General features: G+C 52.8%; 2 protein-coding genes across 10 annotated transcripts in view; one reads left to right on the top strand and one right to left on the bottom strand.

Moving 5' to 3' along the window:
• The window catches only part of PITPNM2 (phosphatidylinositol transfer protein membrane associated 2), a 64897-nt gene extending 62391 nt beyond the window's left edge, over positions 1-2506 (top strand). For all 3 annotated transcript variants that reach the window (XM_080628945.1, XM_080628944.1, XM_080628946.1), the window contains one exon: positions 2426-2506. The gene's annotated coding sequence lies outside the window, so the exon portion shown is untranslated. The remainder of the gene's footprint in view (positions 1-2425) is intronic.
• On the bottom strand, positions 10-17415 carry LOC308226866 (2-oxoglutarate and iron-dependent oxygenase domain-containing protein 2-like). Of its 7 annotated transcripts, none has more exons than XM_080628950.1 (8): positions 10626-10876; positions 9406-9771; positions 7671-7873; positions 6994-7338; positions 6417-6534; positions 5122-5191; positions 4755-4941; positions 10-3348 (listed from the first exon to the last, which is right to left on the bottom strand). In XM_080628950.1, the coding sequence occupies exons 2-7, from the start codon at positions 9573-9575 to the stop codon at positions 4885-4887; spliced, it is 963 nt and encodes a 320-aa protein (XP_080485076.1). In that variant the 5' UTR covers positions 9576-9771; positions 10626-10876; the 3' UTR covers positions 10-3348; positions 4755-4884. The 7 variants fall into 7 exon arrangements, with proteins under 7 accessions (XP_080485076.1, XP_080485077.1, XP_080485078.1 ...); XM_080628951.1 differs by having other exon boundaries at positions 10-2684; XM_080628952.1 differs by lacking the exon at positions 10-3348 and adding an exon at positions 3414-3432.
• Positions 17416-17694: the final 279 nt, after the last annotated feature.

The following is a 17694-nucleotide window of genomic DNA, read 5'->3' as shown; positions in this document are numbered from 1 at the left end:
CTGGGAAGAGATGGGATGGTTCCCATGCAGAACGTGCAGGCCTTACAGCGGGAGCATCAGGTTTGTGCAGCATGAGCCCAAGGAACAGCTGGAAATTGGGGGGGGGAAAAGTCTCCAGGTCAAGATCGCACTCTCTCCTGCCTCCTTCTCTTATCCAGGTTTAGTGACTGTAAATACGTGCCTCCTCACCTTGTTAGCCATCGCTCCGATACGCGTGACCAAGTGCTGTCCTCAGAGCCACAGGAACAGGGGATGAGGCTGGGGAACTTCTTGGTTGTCCCAGGAGTCAGACTGCTCTGCTGGTACCAGCACAGGGTGGGCTTGGGGTTTGGTAACGCTGTTTCGTGGCACAGATGTCCCCAAGCAAGGGATTTATCATGGGCTGTGCCAGGCAGAGCAACCGAGAGCTTTACCTGTACAAATAGCTTCAAGTGCAGCCACTTTCTCAAGGAGAACGTGCAGCAGCAAAGCATAAAGATGTGTCGATGCTGTTGGTAGGGGCAGAACGTCGGCAGATTCACACCCAAAAAAACGGGGTCGTTACTGCTAGTACTGTTATTTTTTAAAGAGACCTTTTAGAAGCCGATGGAATTCAATGCATTGACCTATTAAAAGAGGAATCCAAGCTATCTTGTTTGAGCTGTTACAAACCTCAGACACTTACTTTGCTGTTAAAGTCTCCAGATATTCTCACTATATATCCTTTCTGAAAGTAACCACCGTGTATTGGGAAGCAGCTGAAGGCACTCAGCAGCTACGTTGCATTGCAGTTCTGTTCATCCAAATGCAGGGTCTGACCCTCTCAACACCCACCTCTGAGACGATTTCTTCTTCCCAGGTTCTCTCCGAGTTCAGTAGCAGCTTTCATGGGAAACCAGATCTGCTTCTTGTACCTGTAGTTACTGAACTGTAAAACCTCATTGTTTTTTGCACTGATGATTTTTAGAATGGAAACCTGTTACCATCTCATGTAGCTACACCCAACTGTTTGTAGTGCATGACAATGAACTATTGCTAAGCCAGGGTGTGTGTGTGTATATATACATAACGTGCATATACATATGCACACACACACACATATATATATGTATATAAAGGATAAAACCAATCTGTGCAGAAGTTTTTCCAGCAGTAAGCAGACTGTAAGGAAGTTTGCCAGCGTCAGGCAACCTTAACAAAAGGCCATATCTTAAAATTTCCTGGTGTGTTTCTCAGTGGACATGCCTGAGCTGATGGTTTGCGTGCTGCTGGAGCGAGCCAGGACTGGGTGCATGGCAGAGGGGAGCCGTGGGTGTGCAGGGCGAGCGGCACAGAACAGCAGCAGTGGAGGAGAACAGTGCCTAGAGCGAGGGCTCACCAGAAGCCCCTTAGTCTGGTCCCTCCCAGGTCAGCCTGGCCCCAGGGATGGGTCCAGTTCCCTCCTTGCACACATCTCTCGGGGCAGAGGGGCACTCATCCCATGGTGCCCATTTACAGACTCCAGTTGGCCTCTTCCCATGGAGATTTTATAGTCTACCGAGCTCCCCGATTGCGTGTAACCAACCCCACTTTTCCCTCCACACTTCCCTGTCTTTATATCACTTTCTACTTCTGAGGATCTTATTTGTAACAGAGAATTTTGTAGACTGGCTGCTTCATTTTATTACCTGTTTCAATCCGAAGTGCAGGAAAGCCGCACTGAGATACACAGCACTGTGAACGCTGCTCTGCTCACTGGCTCTGCGCCACGGTAGGCAAATCTTAACCCATCAGACACCCGAGGCAGATCTCGTGTTCGTGGCGCTGCAGGGTCGAAGCGGAGGCAGAGGGGGGACAGTACTGAGCTGCTGCTGGAGCACTGGAACCCACTGCCCACCTGCTGCCCAGTGCAGCTCCCACGTCCTGCAGCCTTGACTGCAAACTGTTTAAGCACTTCTCTTTGATAATGATTCAAGTGCAGAATGTATCTGATGACTTTTGGTACCGAAAACTGACTTTCCTTCCTGCCGACTCGGTTCAGCTCGCTCTGAATGTACGTCCAGAGCTTGACTGGGTTGAAAACCAACGTGAGTTGTCCCAGCTTTTTGCTAGCCGAACGTTCTATCCAACAGATGCCATCTGAGTAGGAAGCCAAGCCACAATCCATCCTGTGAAGTCACCAAACCACATCACACAATAATCCCTGCAAATTTGGATATGGCCTTTGCAAAATTCAACTGCCCTCCAAGCCCACAACCGAGGCATGATCTGTACATTACAAGATGTTCACATTTTCTTATGTGTAGATAGTGTAAAACAGAGGCGAATGTAAATGTTCAACATAAAAAGTGGATATATAAAATTGAAAGTTATTTATTTATGTAGAGGAAAAAAAAACACAAATGTCTGGAGGGACTGGAACCTTCAGGGTTTATTAATATTTAAAAATGTAGCTTTTTTGTTTCAGGCATTATGTACAAAGCAATTATTTTATGGACCAAGTTTAATGTAACGTCAATGAATGCAGAAGTGCAATATTATACTCACCTCTCCATCACTCCATGTTTTAAATGGCTACTAACCAGTTAGACTGACAATCATAGCACCTCCGTCCTCATCCTTTGTTGAGCTTCTTGAAGCTTGCCGGGTCCTTTCCCTGGCCCCCCATCTGTTGCCATTGTATGGATCCAACACGGAGAAGCAATTGTAGAGCAGGACCTTTATTGCTGCAATAATACCAGAGGAGGTGGGTGTAGTTACCAGGAAACACACCGCTAAGTTTTCCTCCACCGATTCAGTCCATCACAGTCTGCATCAATCTATCCTCAGCCGCCCCCATCTGGCACTCATCTATCTGAAGCAAAGATCAACATGCTACTCACTCAAAGAACAATAGCAATAGTTTAACTCTGTGTTTATAACCTGTTTGTTCCGAGCTGTTTTGGAGAGCAATGCATGTGACCCGATGCCTTTCCACCTGTATGGAAGAGGATCCGTCTGGATGCAGTGAGGGAGAAGATGACTGTATATTCCATAAAGGGGCACTGTCAGGTTAAAGACCTAATCGTACCTTTTGTTACAAACCACTTGTTTGCAATGAGAAGAATCTGAAGTTTCTTGTACTCCTTCCTCCCTTCGCCATTGTCTGGGCAGCCCTGGGTGCGATCAGCGACGGTCGCGCTGCCCCTGCTGCAGCCCACGTTGTGTTCTCACACACGAGCACAACGCAGCCCGCGCTGCACAGGCTGCCTCAGCCTTTCCTTGTTCTCCATTGTTTCCATGGGAATCCAACTTTGCTGCGGAGCTCAGAGGTTTTGTAACGAAAAGCAGCTTTTTGTATTACTGCACTCTCGGGCCACACTTTCTACCTGACGCTGTCCCTTTAACGTCCTGTAAGAATAAAAGGAGCCCATGCGTTCCCTCCGAGGCAGGCTGCTGGGTTTCCACATCCCTCCGTCACGATGAGGCGAAATCCTAATACCAAAAACGTTTACAGTGTCCGATACGCGAGCCGAGAGCAGGACCTAGCCAAAGGGTGACAACCGCCGTGCTTGCTGCAGCAGCCCCTTCTTCAGGTATCGCCACTGTCTGCTGCATTTCCTATTAGTTCTAGAAGCCTTACGGTCCCCTTCCCTGTCCTCCTCAGCACCCTCTCTGCCTCTTGATACCCCCTCGACTGTCAATTTTATATTCCAAGGATGTTAGTTCTATTTTTCTTTATAAAAACTTGCTTTAGGGGTAACAGAGGCGCGGGGGGGACGCCGGAGGCCATGCCCGAGGGCGCTGGGTACGCCCCTGGGTGTACAGCACCGTGCCGATACTCGCTTGTGTGTGACAAACCCTTCTGTACAACTTCCTTCTCCTCCTTGCTGTTAGTGCATCGTTCCAATGCCTGGGTGTGCTTTGTGTACAGTAGCATTGTGAGTTACACAGATTAAAGACATGGGAAGGCTCTTCTCTGTCTGCTTTTTTAATGGTGGGGGGGGAAGACTCTAGAAACAGACAAGTCGCAAAACCCAAGTGAGCAGGCGCCAGTTTAATGGGGTTACAGCCATGAACAGAAAATGGAAACCATGCAGCTCAGTCCTGCAGGACCCATTTGTGCTTTAATCCTTTTGTCCTTTCTGGGTGTTTTACAATGTGTAGGTTTATGGAGTTCACAGTGGGGGAAAGGCTGGCTGTTTGCTTCACAGTGCTCATGGGCCTAAAGAAGCCCAAAGCCCCAGTGCTGCCCAGGCCCTGTGCTGTGGGGAAGGGACACAAGTTGCATGCAGGGACAGCAAGGCAAAGCCACCCTCCTGCAAAGCACCCCAGATGAAGCTGCAAAGGCTGAGTAAAGCCTTGGGGACACAGCAAAGGGTGGCAGTTGAAGGTGCCCGAGCAGAGCCATGCAGCAGCACGGCTGCTCCTCTCTGAGCAGGGCTGGCTGAGTGCCTACAAGCCTGCAGCACCAGGTAAGCACAGGCCATGCAGATGCAGCAAGGGAGAAGCCATGAGCAGCCCCTGAAGGTAAAAAGCAGCAGCCAGCTGCATATTATGGCCCCGGAGCACACCTTGTCCTGGACACAGCATTGGCTCCCACCTGCCAAAGCCCAGAGCTGAGGGGCAGCAGCACCTTCAGGTGCTCAGCACCAGCGAGCCCATTCCCTGGGAGCTGCTCAGCTCCAGCCTCAAGAGGGCAAGCAGAGCTCAAGGGCATTACAGCCACGCTGGCCTCAGCCAGGAAAGGGAGGGGAGAAGCTGTGTACTGGGAGATGAACCATTAAAGTCGCTCTCCTTCCCAGTCACTAACTTACAGAGCGGCTGGAAATGCCCCTGGGGAAGCATCTTGACGTGGTGCTGTCTCCATGGTCCAGAGGCAGAGGCTCACACTGAGGATGGCCTCGGCAGCAGGACGGGCTCCCAGCACAGCTGGTGCTTCTGTGCTCACTGCAGCATCCCTGTCCTCGCCTGGAAGGTCAGCCCGTCCCCTCGGGTGGCTTGCTGCAAAGGGACACACGGGTGCTCACAGCATCCCCTGCCCCAGGAGGAAGGAGCAACGGCACCCACCCGCTGCCAGGGCTCAAGTTTGTCCTGGCAGAGCCAGGGAGGAAAGACATCACCTCCGGGTGCAGGAGCCCCCCGGCTGCACTGACCCTCATGCTGTCAGCACGTTCCCATTACCTTGTTAATCTCCTTGTGTCTCTCCTTGCTGACGATTTCTTCCAGTACTTCTCCATCTCCCTTAATAAGCCTGGAAGACAAGCACAGGCCCACGGACCATGAGGACCACCGCCAGCCACACTGTTTCCCAGATGGTGCTGACCCCCTGCGGGCAGTGTTTTGCCACCAGCTCCTTCACAGAGGTACGTGCCCAGGACCAAGTGCTGAGCTGCTGCACCTCCAGGTAAGGCCAGCGACCACCTATCCCTGAAGTTCTATTGTGTGACTTCTGTTGCTTAAACAGCACATCATTGCTCTTGGGACTGATGTCACCACACTGCAGCAAGGACAGATGTGGTCCCATAGAAATCAGCCTCCCTCTGCATAGGGCTCCCATCCCTGCCCCAGGCTTCACTGTCACCAGGAGCAACCCCAATCCCTACAAAACCTCTTCTTTCCTCACACAGGTTCAGGTCTGGTCCTGGCTGCCCCAGGGACATGCTGAGCCATTCAGAACGAGGAGCCAGGTGGAGCCTGAAGGCAGCCAGGCCAGACTGGAGAGCATCTTGCTGAGCAAATCCCAAGCAGCTCACACCTCCAGCCATGAGCAGAAACTTAACTGTCTTCATTACACGCCTTACAGGGAACTGACCGTTGTTCCACACCTCCCTGAGCCCTGCAGGCTGCCTTCTATTTAAAGACTGGACTTGTCATTCCCAGTTCTGTTCAGCGCGGTGTTTGCTGCTTGCTGGGAAGATGCAGTTTATTAAAAGCTGGATCATTTCTATTTGGCAGCCAAATGAACTTGGGTTCATTGTTGTCTGCAACCCCAAGGGGTGCACTCCCTCCTCACCTGCACCTCGGTGCTAACCGGGGCCAAGTGCTTCGGAGCTGAAAGGTAAGGGCAGGAGGCAGTGGGGTGAGGAGGTGTCAGTCACCCCCCTGGTTCCTGTTCTGCCCCCGTTGCACAGTCCCATTTAACAGGGACAGGCTGAACTTGTCACAGCACAAGGAACCAACCTCCTGCCTCCAGGAGCAGGGTGCTCTGTGCCTGCATCCCACAGCTCCTGGCTGGGACACAGCCTGGTGCTCCTTGCATGGAGCCGCAGCACAATTTGGTGTCAAACACGTCACTTTTGGGGAGGTTACACCAGGTCTGACTGGAGGGGATCTGTGAGGGATCAGCCTTTGCTGCTCAAGAGGTCCTGGGTCCATGCATGGTACTGCAGTGCCATGGACGGGCATCCTCCAGGACTCAACCCACACAACATGGATGCGTATGGAGAACTTGTCTTCCTTTTCCCCAGGGATCATACCTGGTTCTCCCTGTTTCAGGATCCACCACTCTTCTTATGACGCTCTGCCTCGCATCCCATTCTTCCTTTGTCATTGGCTTCATAGCCTGGATTCGGGACTTTTGTTCATCTGTCAAAACTGGAATACATCAGTTAGAGCCATGATAGGGGCCAGCTCCTGCTGATGGGCACAGCACCACGCCTGAACAGTCACACATGCACCAGTTTCCTGGTGGTCCTTGGGGTTCAGTGATGAACCATGCAGAGGAAGGGCCACTTCACATGCCAAAGCCAGTCCCAAAGCAGTGTGTTAGTGCTGACTGCATCCTTCCATTTGGCACCTTTGTCCCCTGCTCACATCTATCAATGACATCTAAACACAAATCAGTCTCTGAATGTGGCCCCTTATGTTTGCTTCATGTGGCCTGAAGGTGGCCACGGTTCATAGGAGGGAGGAGAGCCCGGAGCTCCTCCCTGTGCACAGCCCTGCTTCCTCAGACACCCCACATGGGTCCCAGGAAGGGCACTGTGCGAGCATCCTTCCCCAGCATGATGCCTGTGTGCACTGGTTTCAGCAGGAGGGAAACACCATCATTACCTGGTCCAGCGTCCACCAGAGATTCCTTCTGCCACTGTTCCAGCGAGGGGCCAGGCACCGCTTCTCCCTTGGCTTTCTCCTCCTTGGCCTTTTCCTTTGACTTCTTTTTTGACTTCTTCTTTATTCTCTTCTTCTTCTTCCTCCTCTTGTCTTTGTCTTTGTCTTTCGCTCGCTTTTTTTTGCTGTGTCGACTCTTCTTTGTTTTGGAGTCACTGTCACTGGTGTCACCAGAAGAGGAGCTGGAGGAAGAGGAAGATGAGGAGGAGCTGGTAGATGAAGATGCTGGCTCAGAGGAAGAGGTACTTGCCTTCCTCTTCTTTTTGTCCTTTCCTTCCTTCTTCTTTTCTGCGGTATGTAAGAAGAGGTTGAATGGAGCAGCTCAGCCCCACAGAGCAGGGATGCTGCTTATCCCCCTCCCAGCCTGGTTCCTGTCATGCCTGAACAGCAAAGCCCCTAAACACAAAGACCCTGACCACATCACAGCGTGTGGTGCCAGACCAGCACACGAGGGGCTGCAGGGCTCTGCACTTGTCAGAACCAGACTAAAATGGGCACAAAGTGCACAGCAAGGTGGCAGACACCAATGTGGCTAAAACCAAAACCCTATTTTCCCACCTAGGTCTTTTCTGCCCCTAGAAAATGGGGTGAAAGCAGGGGGGCACCGGCCTCTCCCCCACCTTCCTTAGCTGCTGCTGAGCTCGACTTGTGCCTGTGACACCCAGACGTCCGCTTCCTCGGAGGGGAGCTGCTGCCCTGCTGCGAGTCCTTGCTGCTCTTCCTCCTTTTCTTCTCCTTCCTCTCCTGTCTGCTCCGTGAATTGCTTTTGCTCCTGCTCCGTGATCGCTTCCGAGACTGGCTGTGAGCCATGGCGCACCAGCCCCTGGGGGAACAGAGTAATTCAGTGCCATGGGGAGACCACCCTTGCCCAGCAGCAACACACTGACAGCCCCAATACACCTTAAAACCCAGCCCTGAAGCCCTGCTCCTGCTCCACTCCCTCTCTGCTCTTGCTGGGCAGCAATAGCTCGGGGTTACCCATCACACAGCCGTGGCCGAACTGAATTTCACCAGCCCACAAAACAGAGCCCTCAATGGAGAGCTGGGGCTGCACAGGGACAGCACTGACACCCCCAGGCAGCCCTCGCCTGTCCTGGCACAGCCCTCCCCATGCAGGTTTCCCACCAGGTTTCCCACGTGCTTCTTGTGTTTGTCTCTAGATGGGATGAATAAGAAGGAATAGGGCTGAGTCCCACCCAGGGGGCTAAGCCCAGTGTCTGCAGTGCTGTGCCCTGTGGATGACCCCCAGCAGCCATGGCCTGCCCCATGGGGCTGGGAGCCGTGGGGAGGACTCAGCACCCACAGACGGGCAGCTCAAGGTGTGATGGATGCTGCGGTGACAGGCAGGAGAACAAAGCGTCCTCCCCACACCGAACACAGACTCAATCCCCCGTTATTTAAGGCACAAGGCAAGGGCAGGGATGAATTTTTAAGAGCCCAATTTGCTTTTAGGAAGCACATTACACATGGAGCTGGCACCCCCGTCCATCAGCCCACCCGATGCCAGCAGCCACAAGCCAGAGATGGTGCGATGGATGCTACCGCGTTTAATTAATTGCATGTTTACCACCTCAGCATTCCCAAGGAGCGATCTGCTCCCAAGTGACTCACACCTTCGATTGATTTCCAAATGGAAATCTCAACCACAAAGCAGAAGCCCAAAACAATTATGGATAAAGCAAGGAAGTGTCTGAGGATGAGCTGTTCACTGACACGCAGCCAGGAGCCATCCCTCGCACCAGGACCTCACTGGTGGGATGGTGCTTCGGTTTCGGGTCTGCTCCATCCATGGCCATGGCAACAGGACCCGCTTTGATACAATGGATGTGGAGTTGGGTGCAGATGGAGCACCCATTCCCAGGGTGATGCCGTGGGAAGGGCATGAGCCCCAAATCCATCAGAGCAGCAACACAGGCTGGTCATGGCCCGAAACTGGGGTCCTGCCTCTGCCCTTCCACCAGGTTCATGGCCACAGCGAGCAGCTCCTCCTGCCCCCCCAGCTTCACCCAGGCCCGGCCCTTGGCTGGGAGCTGGGAGCCCGGCTGCTGCAATGGGGGAAGCAGCCCCTTCCCTCTGGCTCCAACACAAGGAGCCTGCTGCGTGCTGGCCCTTTAAAAGAGCTCAGCCCCAGGTGTGCTGACCCTTTAAGGACCCGGCTCAAGGCGCGACCCCTTTAAGCGTGCAGCTCTTTAACAGCCCCCCCCAACCACCACCGGGTGCCACCGCAGCGAGCGGGCGGCTCTCCCGCTCATTACCCCCCTCCCCCGGTGCCCTCGGCCGCGTTGGACGCTCCGGCCCCGCCGCAGGTAAGAGGAGGACGATCGGGAGGAGGTAAGGGAGGGAGCGCGGACTCACCACGGCCGGGCCGGGCCGCGCCGGCACCGAGCGGAGCACCCGCCGCCGGCTCCGCGCTGGCTCCCCCCACACGCTTCCGGCCGCCGTGCGCGGGTCCGACCGGCAGCCGGGCCGCGCTCTTTGGTTCCGGGACCCGCCGGGCCCGGGTTGGCCTCAGCTTCCAGCTTCATTTTTGGGCCCAGTTCGGGCGGGATGGGGACCGATGGCGTTTTCTGCTGACGGAAACGAAGACCTCATGTCTGGGTGTCTTGAGGCCAGCCCTTTGGTTCCATGCACGAACGCAGCAGCTGCTTTCCTTCCCGAGATGCAAACGTAATGGGTTTTGCTAATGGAAAGCTCATCAGTGCTCTGCGCTAATGGCATCCCCTAAAAAACACAGCGGGAAGGTTCAAATCAGCACCTTTTGTGTGAGCTCACGTTCAGCCTTTCACAGTTATCAGTGGTGCAAAGCCCAGGCGCTGTAATTATTGCAGCTGAATAAATGAAAAAGCTCCTTCCACATGCAGCGGGGTGTGTGTACAGCAAATGTATTCCATTAATGCCCCATAGAGCCAAATGCAGCCTCTGAAACAAAAGATACCCGACTCCTTTAATTTGCTCTGTAGAGGCCGTGATTTTAACAGTTAAACAGGGAAAGCACTTGACCCTCCTAATACAGAGCTGCCAGAGAGGCTTGATCCCAAACTAAGAAGCTTCAGGTTGCACACAGATTGACAGTTATTTTACACCTCTGCTTGCTCATGTAACTGAAGCAAGAGATCTAAATGTATGCTCCTGCCTTCCTCCAGCAAGTTCTGCTGTGTTGCAGGTGGCTCCCAAAGCTGTCTCCAAAGCCCATTTGTGCTTCCTTAGTAAGGTTCACCCTATCTTTGAAAGGGCAATTTCAGTTCAGAAGAGCTCGTGGAGGACTTCACATCCTCTTGGCCACCCTGCGGGATCAGCGCTCCCTGCATTGCTCCTGATGGATTGATTTGTCTGGGTCAGGATAATTCCATGCTGTTCCCAGCAGCCCATTGTGAATCGCCTGTGTCTCACCTCTGAGCAGTTCCTTTGCCGTCACTTAGCAACTGAAATCTCTTCCCCTGGATGGTAAGGACAGGGCTTTATTGCACTGCTCTTTCCCACTTACAGCGGGACCCACGATGCTGCTGTTGGCACTGAGGTCTTCACAGAGGCCAAACAGCTTTGGGTGCTCTCCTTGTACACCTGAAAATACTCACAGAGCCTCTGCAGGGAATCCGTGTCAAGTCTGTGTCTCTCAAGCAGTCCTCCAGCCTGAGTGTGAGCCAAGCACCAGCTCTTCCAGCTCTCCAAGCAGGTGAGGCTTCCCTAACCCAGCAGGACTGGGTTTGCACCGCTTCCCAAGGTGGTAAAGTGCTCCTCACATGATTTGTGCATGCATCAAAGAGTCTGAGAGGTCAGAAAGGAGCTTTAGGCAACTTGGTCTTAAGAATTTAGGCTCTACCATTTGCTACCCCAAGGAACAGAGATCCACAGTTCCAGGCACATCATCTTCAAGGGTCTCTGTGAACCCATCTCCAAACCCCTCTGCTTCCACCAGCTCAGGTTTCTTGTTGCACATGGGGCAGAGCTGGTTGCGGATGGCAGACGATCTCATCCAAACAATGAGGTTCCAGCGTTCCCCGGAGGCAATGGGAAGCGCCCCATGGATCTGCCCTCCTCGGTGTAACAGCCCCTGGGCTCCCACGTGTTCGATCTCTATGTACTTTGGCACGGGGGCAGGATCCTGGAACAGGAAAGGGAGGCAGATACAGCATTATGCCAGAAAGTCCCTATCAAAACAATGCTCAAACAGTTGGAACTTGTACTTGTGACCCCTTCACCCTCTGCACCCGGTGAGCAACACAGAGAGGACTCACTGCACCTCTGGAACGCAGCCACTTCACTGGGGGCTTGGCAGCAGTTTAATACAGTTGTTTTCCCAGAGGCAATTTAAAGAGAGAGTTTCAAACAAAACCCTGTTTCACCAGTGTATGGGAGCTTTCACCAGTGTATGGGAGCTTTCACCCCTCTATTGCTGGAGTCCTCTGGAAATAGGGGCTACAGATCTAGGTTTAAGTCTCATCTGAAGCGGATTCCTGCTTGCTCTCTCAGCACCTCCCTGCTCACTATTTCAGCTGTGAAAGGATGGGCTGGTTTGTTCCAACCCAGTTTCTATACAATTGCTGTCTGTCCTCTCTTTGAAGCTTGAATCATAGAATCATAGAATACTTAGGGTTGGAAAGGACCTTAAGATCATCCAGTTCCAACCCCCCTGCCATGGGCTGGGGCACCTCCCACTAAACCATGCAATACTGGTAATGTGCTTGTAGGAGAACAAGGGCTCCTGTACCACCACCATGCTTTTAACCAGGGGGAAGGAACAGAGCAGGTTTGACTGTCAGAAATTAAGAACAGTTTTATAGCACACACTCAATGCCTTGAAACTGGGGGGATGAGGAGATAGAGGGAAATAGAACCAGGGTCCAGACTAGGAATATACCTGGCTGAGATCCCCAAAGTACAAGTTGCCTTCTGTGAAGTCTTTGCCCAGTGAAACATTTAAGGTGACTTCTGCATTGTCATAGTGAGAGCTCAGATCCAGATCTTCGTGTAGTGAGTACTTGACAACAAACGCCTTGTGGCTGTCCAGGCAGGCACCCCCCAGGTCGGGATAGAGCAGTGCTGTTATGGGCCGCAGGTATTTCTCACGCAGGGGTGTGATGAAGGTTTCGTCCATCCCGAGCTCATTTAGCAAAACCTGTCCCAAAGAGAGGAGATGGGAAGGGCTGATCAGCTACATCCGCTGCTTCATCAGAGCTGTCTTGTTCTCTCCGAACCCTGCTGCTTGCTCACATAAAGAACTTTAGAGCAAAGGCTCCAGCTACAGGCAAAAGAAGGATGATCAAGGTGGAAAGAGATGGGGAAAAGACAGAGTAAGATCAAAAGTTGAGTGTTCTTTAAAAACAGACTCCTTGATTTAAATGCGTATTGCTTTAATACAAGGTGCTCTTTGCTCTGAGATACCAACTCCCATCCCCTTTCCCTGCACGCCCCTCTCCTTTTCTCTGTGTGACGCATTCCTTCAACCCCTTCACTTCAAGGGGGCTGTATTCAAACTGCACTGTGCTCACATTACAGGCATTTGGAAGGCAAAGGAACATGAAGTGAGGAGGTGAACAGAGTCTGCTTGTGAGCACTCCCCCTCAAGAAGCACAAGAGACAGTGAGTCCTACCCCATAGTTATTCATAGTGTTGGGCCTGCCTTTAGGCATGTCCGACTGCTCAAAGTTCTCCAGCTCATCCACAAAGGCTTGGCAGAACTCCTCTGTGAACACTGGGAGCCGATAGATCCTCTTCTCTGCCAAGAGAAAGGAGACACAGGTTGCTGGGGAAAATAACAGGCGAGAGTGTTCTTGGCTGTCGTGCTGCCTGACAGGGAGAACGCAGAACCCATGTGCTTTGCTTTGTGCTCAGGCTGCTCAAAGGGCTGGAACCATTCCCTGGGATCAGCTCTGGGATGTGTTTCTGGTTTTTCATGTTGGGCCCTCGTTTCCAGGCTTCCCCATCCAGTCAGGATGATCCAAATGCTTGCTCTGTGTGCCAAGGAAATGCTTTGAGAGAGTCTACAGGAAGGGCAGTGAATCAGTGGCTCATCACAGGCACCCAAATACAGCCTCATGGAAGGAGGAGGCTGCTCAAGGTCATCTGGGGGATGTGGGATTCCCTCATGCAGTGCCAGCCTTCTGGGAAAACCAAGCTTTCTGATCTGCCTTTCAGCCCTAAAGGTCTGTGTAAGGGGAACTCTGTATTGTGGATACGGAAGCTGAGATAAGGACAGCATGGAAAGGCTGCCTTGGACAAATCCAGCAGCCCTGCACATACACAACATCTGTGTCTTTCTTTTTGTGTGGAGAAAAAGAGGCAACTTTGCAACTTTCCACCCACATTTTGTCAGCTTTTCTGGTACAGAGGGAGCTCCACAGATGCCTCCAGGGAAGTTTAAAACCCAGATCCCTTTCTAAAAGCATGTAATCTAGATAGAAACAGTTTCAGCTCAGACTAACCAACAGGGATTGTCTGAAATGGTAAAGCACTTGGGGAGGGAAAACCAAGCTCCTGGCGCTAACCGCTCCTTCAGCAGGCTCCCCTGTGAGGCTGTGGTACAAGCAGAACCCCAGCCCTGCTGCAGGCTGGAGCCTCTGATGAGACATCAGCAGACTGGGACTGGAAAAGCAGAGAACAGCATCTTACCCAGAGCAGAACCATGCACAAAGCTGCCTCTCCAGAGACGCTCGTCAAGCAGAAAATAACATCCTGCTTGTCTCGGCTGTGTATCACATCTGAGCTATCACAGACAGGACTTGAAACCAGCTGTGAGCACTGAAACCGCACTGTTACACAGGGGGATCTTTGTGGCTTTGTGTTTCTTTTACCTGTGAAGGACTCGAGGTAGCGCAGGAGGCCATGGAGATGAGCATCCGGTGACGTGCAGTATCTCACGATTTCCAGAAAGTCAGGGGACAGGAATGAATCCTGGCATCAAGGGAAGGATGAAAATACACAGAAACACAATTAGTCTGTAGAGTAGTTTACAGCCCAACAGGGAAACAGACTTCCAGGCACATAAATAGGCAGAGTCCAGGGAGCAAGGCTTGGGTTACTTCTGTGGCAGGATGTTACTGGTGTTTTTCTTGATACTTTAGGTAAGTTGCTGCTTGCTCTGGTTCATGGGCTTTGAAGTGTAACTGACCAGATGTATTCTTGGTGAAAGAGCCTGGCTCACATTACGGACTCCTAATAGGTAAATGCAAACTCGTTCCTAGTAGATTTAGCATCCTGTCATGGCCTCAGCACACCAGTGACTATGCTCTGCGTTAAGCACTTCCCCACACAGATCATAAGAGACAATGGCAGAACAGACAATGTCAGAACTGGCTACTAAAGGATCATGGGGCAGGAAATCTGCACGGACTTGCCTGTGCATTGCTGTTGATCTGTGCTAATTATCCAGCTGGGAAGCCTTGGGCCTGGCAAACATGAGGATATTCAAAGCAGAGATGGGCTATTCTGCCTTTGTGCTGGGGTGCATATGTGCAAGCGAGCTGCTGCCCTCCTTCTGATGGTAACGGGTTAACATATCTGTGTGTTCAGCACACAAAGGCTCATTTTGCTGCAATGACACTCTAAATTACTAATGGTATTCTGAGTACGGTACCAGCTGCTGGTGCAGCTTCAGTGCAGAATGACCCTTATCTGGCTATAGCCCAGGTGGAATCTTGCCTGGAGAACATGCTGTCCTATGAAAGCTTTAAACCAGTCTTAATATGCTAGAGTTCAGCTTTAATTCAGCCCAGCTTTAGCACTGTGTGCAGTGCTGAGGAGAAGAGGGCTTCCTTCAGCAAAACTAACCTCCCTTGGGTGCAAACCAGATTCTAAACACGCTGCCTACCTGCAGAGTGTACACTTCTGGGTGTTTTCTCTCATAGCACTGTGAGATGATGGCTTTGCGTTTCACCGACTGGTGAATTAACCCTTTTCTTCTGTTCACTTCTGCCTCGATCTACAAGTGAGCAGCAGAGGATACTGTTAGAAAATCAAAAGGGACAACTAAAACAGTACCAGGAATTTACTCATTGTTTTAAACCAGTTATTTTTGTTCCGGGCACCTCTGCGAGACAGGGTTTGCCTTTGCTTTGCTGTAGTCAAGATGAGGCCAATAAACAGCTGAAAACCCAAATCCCTCCGAGGAATTTGAGACAAGTTCTCATTACAGATGACTTAAAAATGGTAACTGAAGTCTGCCTATGGATGTGTCAGATGGAGCTGTGAGGTTTCAGGCCTTTCAGGCATTCGGGTACCTCCTGGAACACCAGCTTAAGAACGTGGCTTATGTTCTGACAATACAAGCATTGTCCAAAATAAAGACATTTGCTGGGAGGAAGACAGGACTTGTCATGAAGGGATTACTGCGAAGTGTTGTGTGGACAGGCTGATCTGTCACTGCAGAGGAAACAGCTGTAGCCACAGCTGATTCAGACAGCTCTTCCTATTTAATAACCCTCTGTGAAATTAGTTTATAACGTTCCTGGGGAGGGGAAAGAGAGAAGGAGGGTGTGCTCCAGACCCCTGGTAACGTGGTTAGAATAACACCATTTTATAAGGGAAGCAGCCATTCTCTGTCACTAGGGGATTCACATATTCACATAACATGTTCACATATTCATTCCCTTTCCCTCATCATCAGCCCCTGAAGGTCCTGTGAACAAAACAGATTTCTTCTTCCCCTCCCTACCAGCTTAAGGTTCCCGGGCACCAGGATTGCTCCGTTCCCTATTGGCCTTGAGGGTCCCAGGCACCCATGTGCTGCTGCTGATCTCATCACAGAACAGGGAGGTCTAACAGCACCCACAGCAGTGCCTATAAATCAGCAGCTACAAGCCCTAACTGGGGAAGCTGGGCTGGAATTGCTGCTGGATGGTGAGGGCTGTGACCCTTCCATGGCCAGGGATACCCCCACTGTTGTCTGCTTCCTCTGAGGACTGAGTGACTTGCATTGATTTATATGACATTTGAGTCTACATTATGATGGTTATAGTGAGACACGAAACCGTGCATTAATATCTGACCTGATCTGGAGAGAGTCTGGGTGATCAGAAAGTTAAGTCAGAAAGCAACATTTATGATCCAGAAATCCAAAGTTCAGCTGTATTATAAATTGTGCTTACTGCGCTACACTGATTCTGTCTGTAAGAATTCTGTGCCATTCTAATGATGAATTCTTTGCTAATCATAATATCCTGTTAAGAAAATGACACTTTAATTGCAGCTATGACTTAGTGCCATCATCATTCTGCCAAGAACCCCTAAATGCCTGTCTCTTTAGTGTCGCTGGAATTAGAGCTGGTTCTGTGGCCTGGAAAGAAAGAGATTCCTCCCTAAAGAGTGCCTTGGGGGAAGAGTTCTTTCCATAACCTCCTTCTGCAGACCTCGCATGAACCCTGCCGGAGTGATCCCATCTCAAGACGCCCATTAACAGTGATTAACAAAAGGCGGGATGAGTTAAAACAAACCGGACCCAGACTAAACCCTGGGAGCGGCCCGCGAGGACTCTTCAGTAACGTGTTGAGTATTTACCTTGAGGGTGCTGCCAGTGCAAACACAGCCCTGACCGCAGACAGACGCCGGCGGGGAATGTCCTCCCTCCGGCGCCTGCCCATCCCCGTTTGATGCGGACAAGGCTCCGGGGCCTATGACTCGGGCAGGCCAAGGAGCCCCGGCCCGCTCGGGGCCGGGGGGGGTTAGGGCCGAACCGCGCTCACCTCCCTCAGCGCGGCCCCGAACTCCTCCTCGCTCCGGCAGCCCCGCTCCCGCAGCGCCTGCAACACACGAAGCCCGTCAGCCCCTGCCCGGCCTCGGCCGCCGCGCCCGGGGGAAGGGTGCCCGCTGCCCCGCCGTTACCCGCCCGTAGTCGCGGCGGAGCTGCCGCTCGTCCCGGTACCGGACATGCAGCCCGTAGCGCCCCACGAAGATGTTGTCGGAGAAGAAGCAGGCGCAGGCCAGGAACGGGCGGCCCGCGGACATGTTTCCCACCGGCGGATGGCGGCGGCGGCACCAAGTGTGGGTCCCGGCGTCAAACGGCTCCGCCGTGCAGCGGGCAGCGCCGCTTCCGGCCGGGAGGAGGGCGCGTCGGCAAATTCCGAGCCGACAAGTAAACGAAAGGAGGTAAAACTTGCCCGTTTTCTCCCTTTTTATGCTGGTTTTTGGGTCATTTCGGAGGCGTCACCGCGGACGGCGCCTGCGGCGATGCCGCGTCACCCCCACCCCTTCCTTGAGGGGGACGGGGCCGCACTTCCACACCGTGTAACGCCGTCACTGCTGACCCGGTGACAGAGCCCCCCGAACGGCGCTGACAGCGCAGGGGACAGCGGCCCCGCGGGCGGGAGGAACCGCTGCCTTCTCTGAACGGGGAGGGAAGGATGCGCTGAGCGGCGGGGCTGAGCCTGCTCGGGGTTCATGGCGGTTTGCAGGGTTGCCATTTGCAGACGGTCCCTTAGGAGCCAGCGCCACACCACGCCCCCCGCGGGGCGCTGTGGAGTGCGGCAGGGCCCGGCCCGGCCCGGCCCGGCCCATGGTGTCCATGGAGGCGGCGCTGGCTGTGGCCGAGGAGGAGGAGGTGGTGTCGGCCGAGTCCTGCGGCCACGGCAGCAAGTTCGAGGACATCTACCGGCTGCTGGCCGAGGGCTGCTTCCCGCCCAGCTTCTGCTCCATCAAGAGGAAGAACCTCAA

This window comes from Psittacula echo (assembly GCF_963264785.1).
Source record: "Psittacula echo genome assembly, chromosome: 13".
NCBI lineage: Eukaryota > Metazoa > Chordata > Aves > Psittaciformes > Psittacidae > Psittacula > Psittacula echo.
Note: the sequence above shows the minus strand (reverse complement) of the source record. Positions and strands in the feature narration are given on the sequence as shown.

Coding starts and splice junctions, on each gene's coding strand:
- LOC308226866 (XM_080628947.1), bottom strand. CDS start 16,989: ATGTCCGCGGGCCGCCCGTTCCTGGCCTGCGCCTGCTTCTTCTCCGAC. Junction 16,785..16,866: donor TCCGCCGCGACTACGGGCGG/GTAACGGCGGGG, acceptor CGTGTGTTGCAG/GCGCTGCGGGAGCGGGGCTG. Junction 13,942..14,857: donor CAGAAGTGTACACTCTGCAG/GTAGGCAGCGTG, acceptor CCTTGATGCCAG/GATTCATTCCTGTCCCCTGA.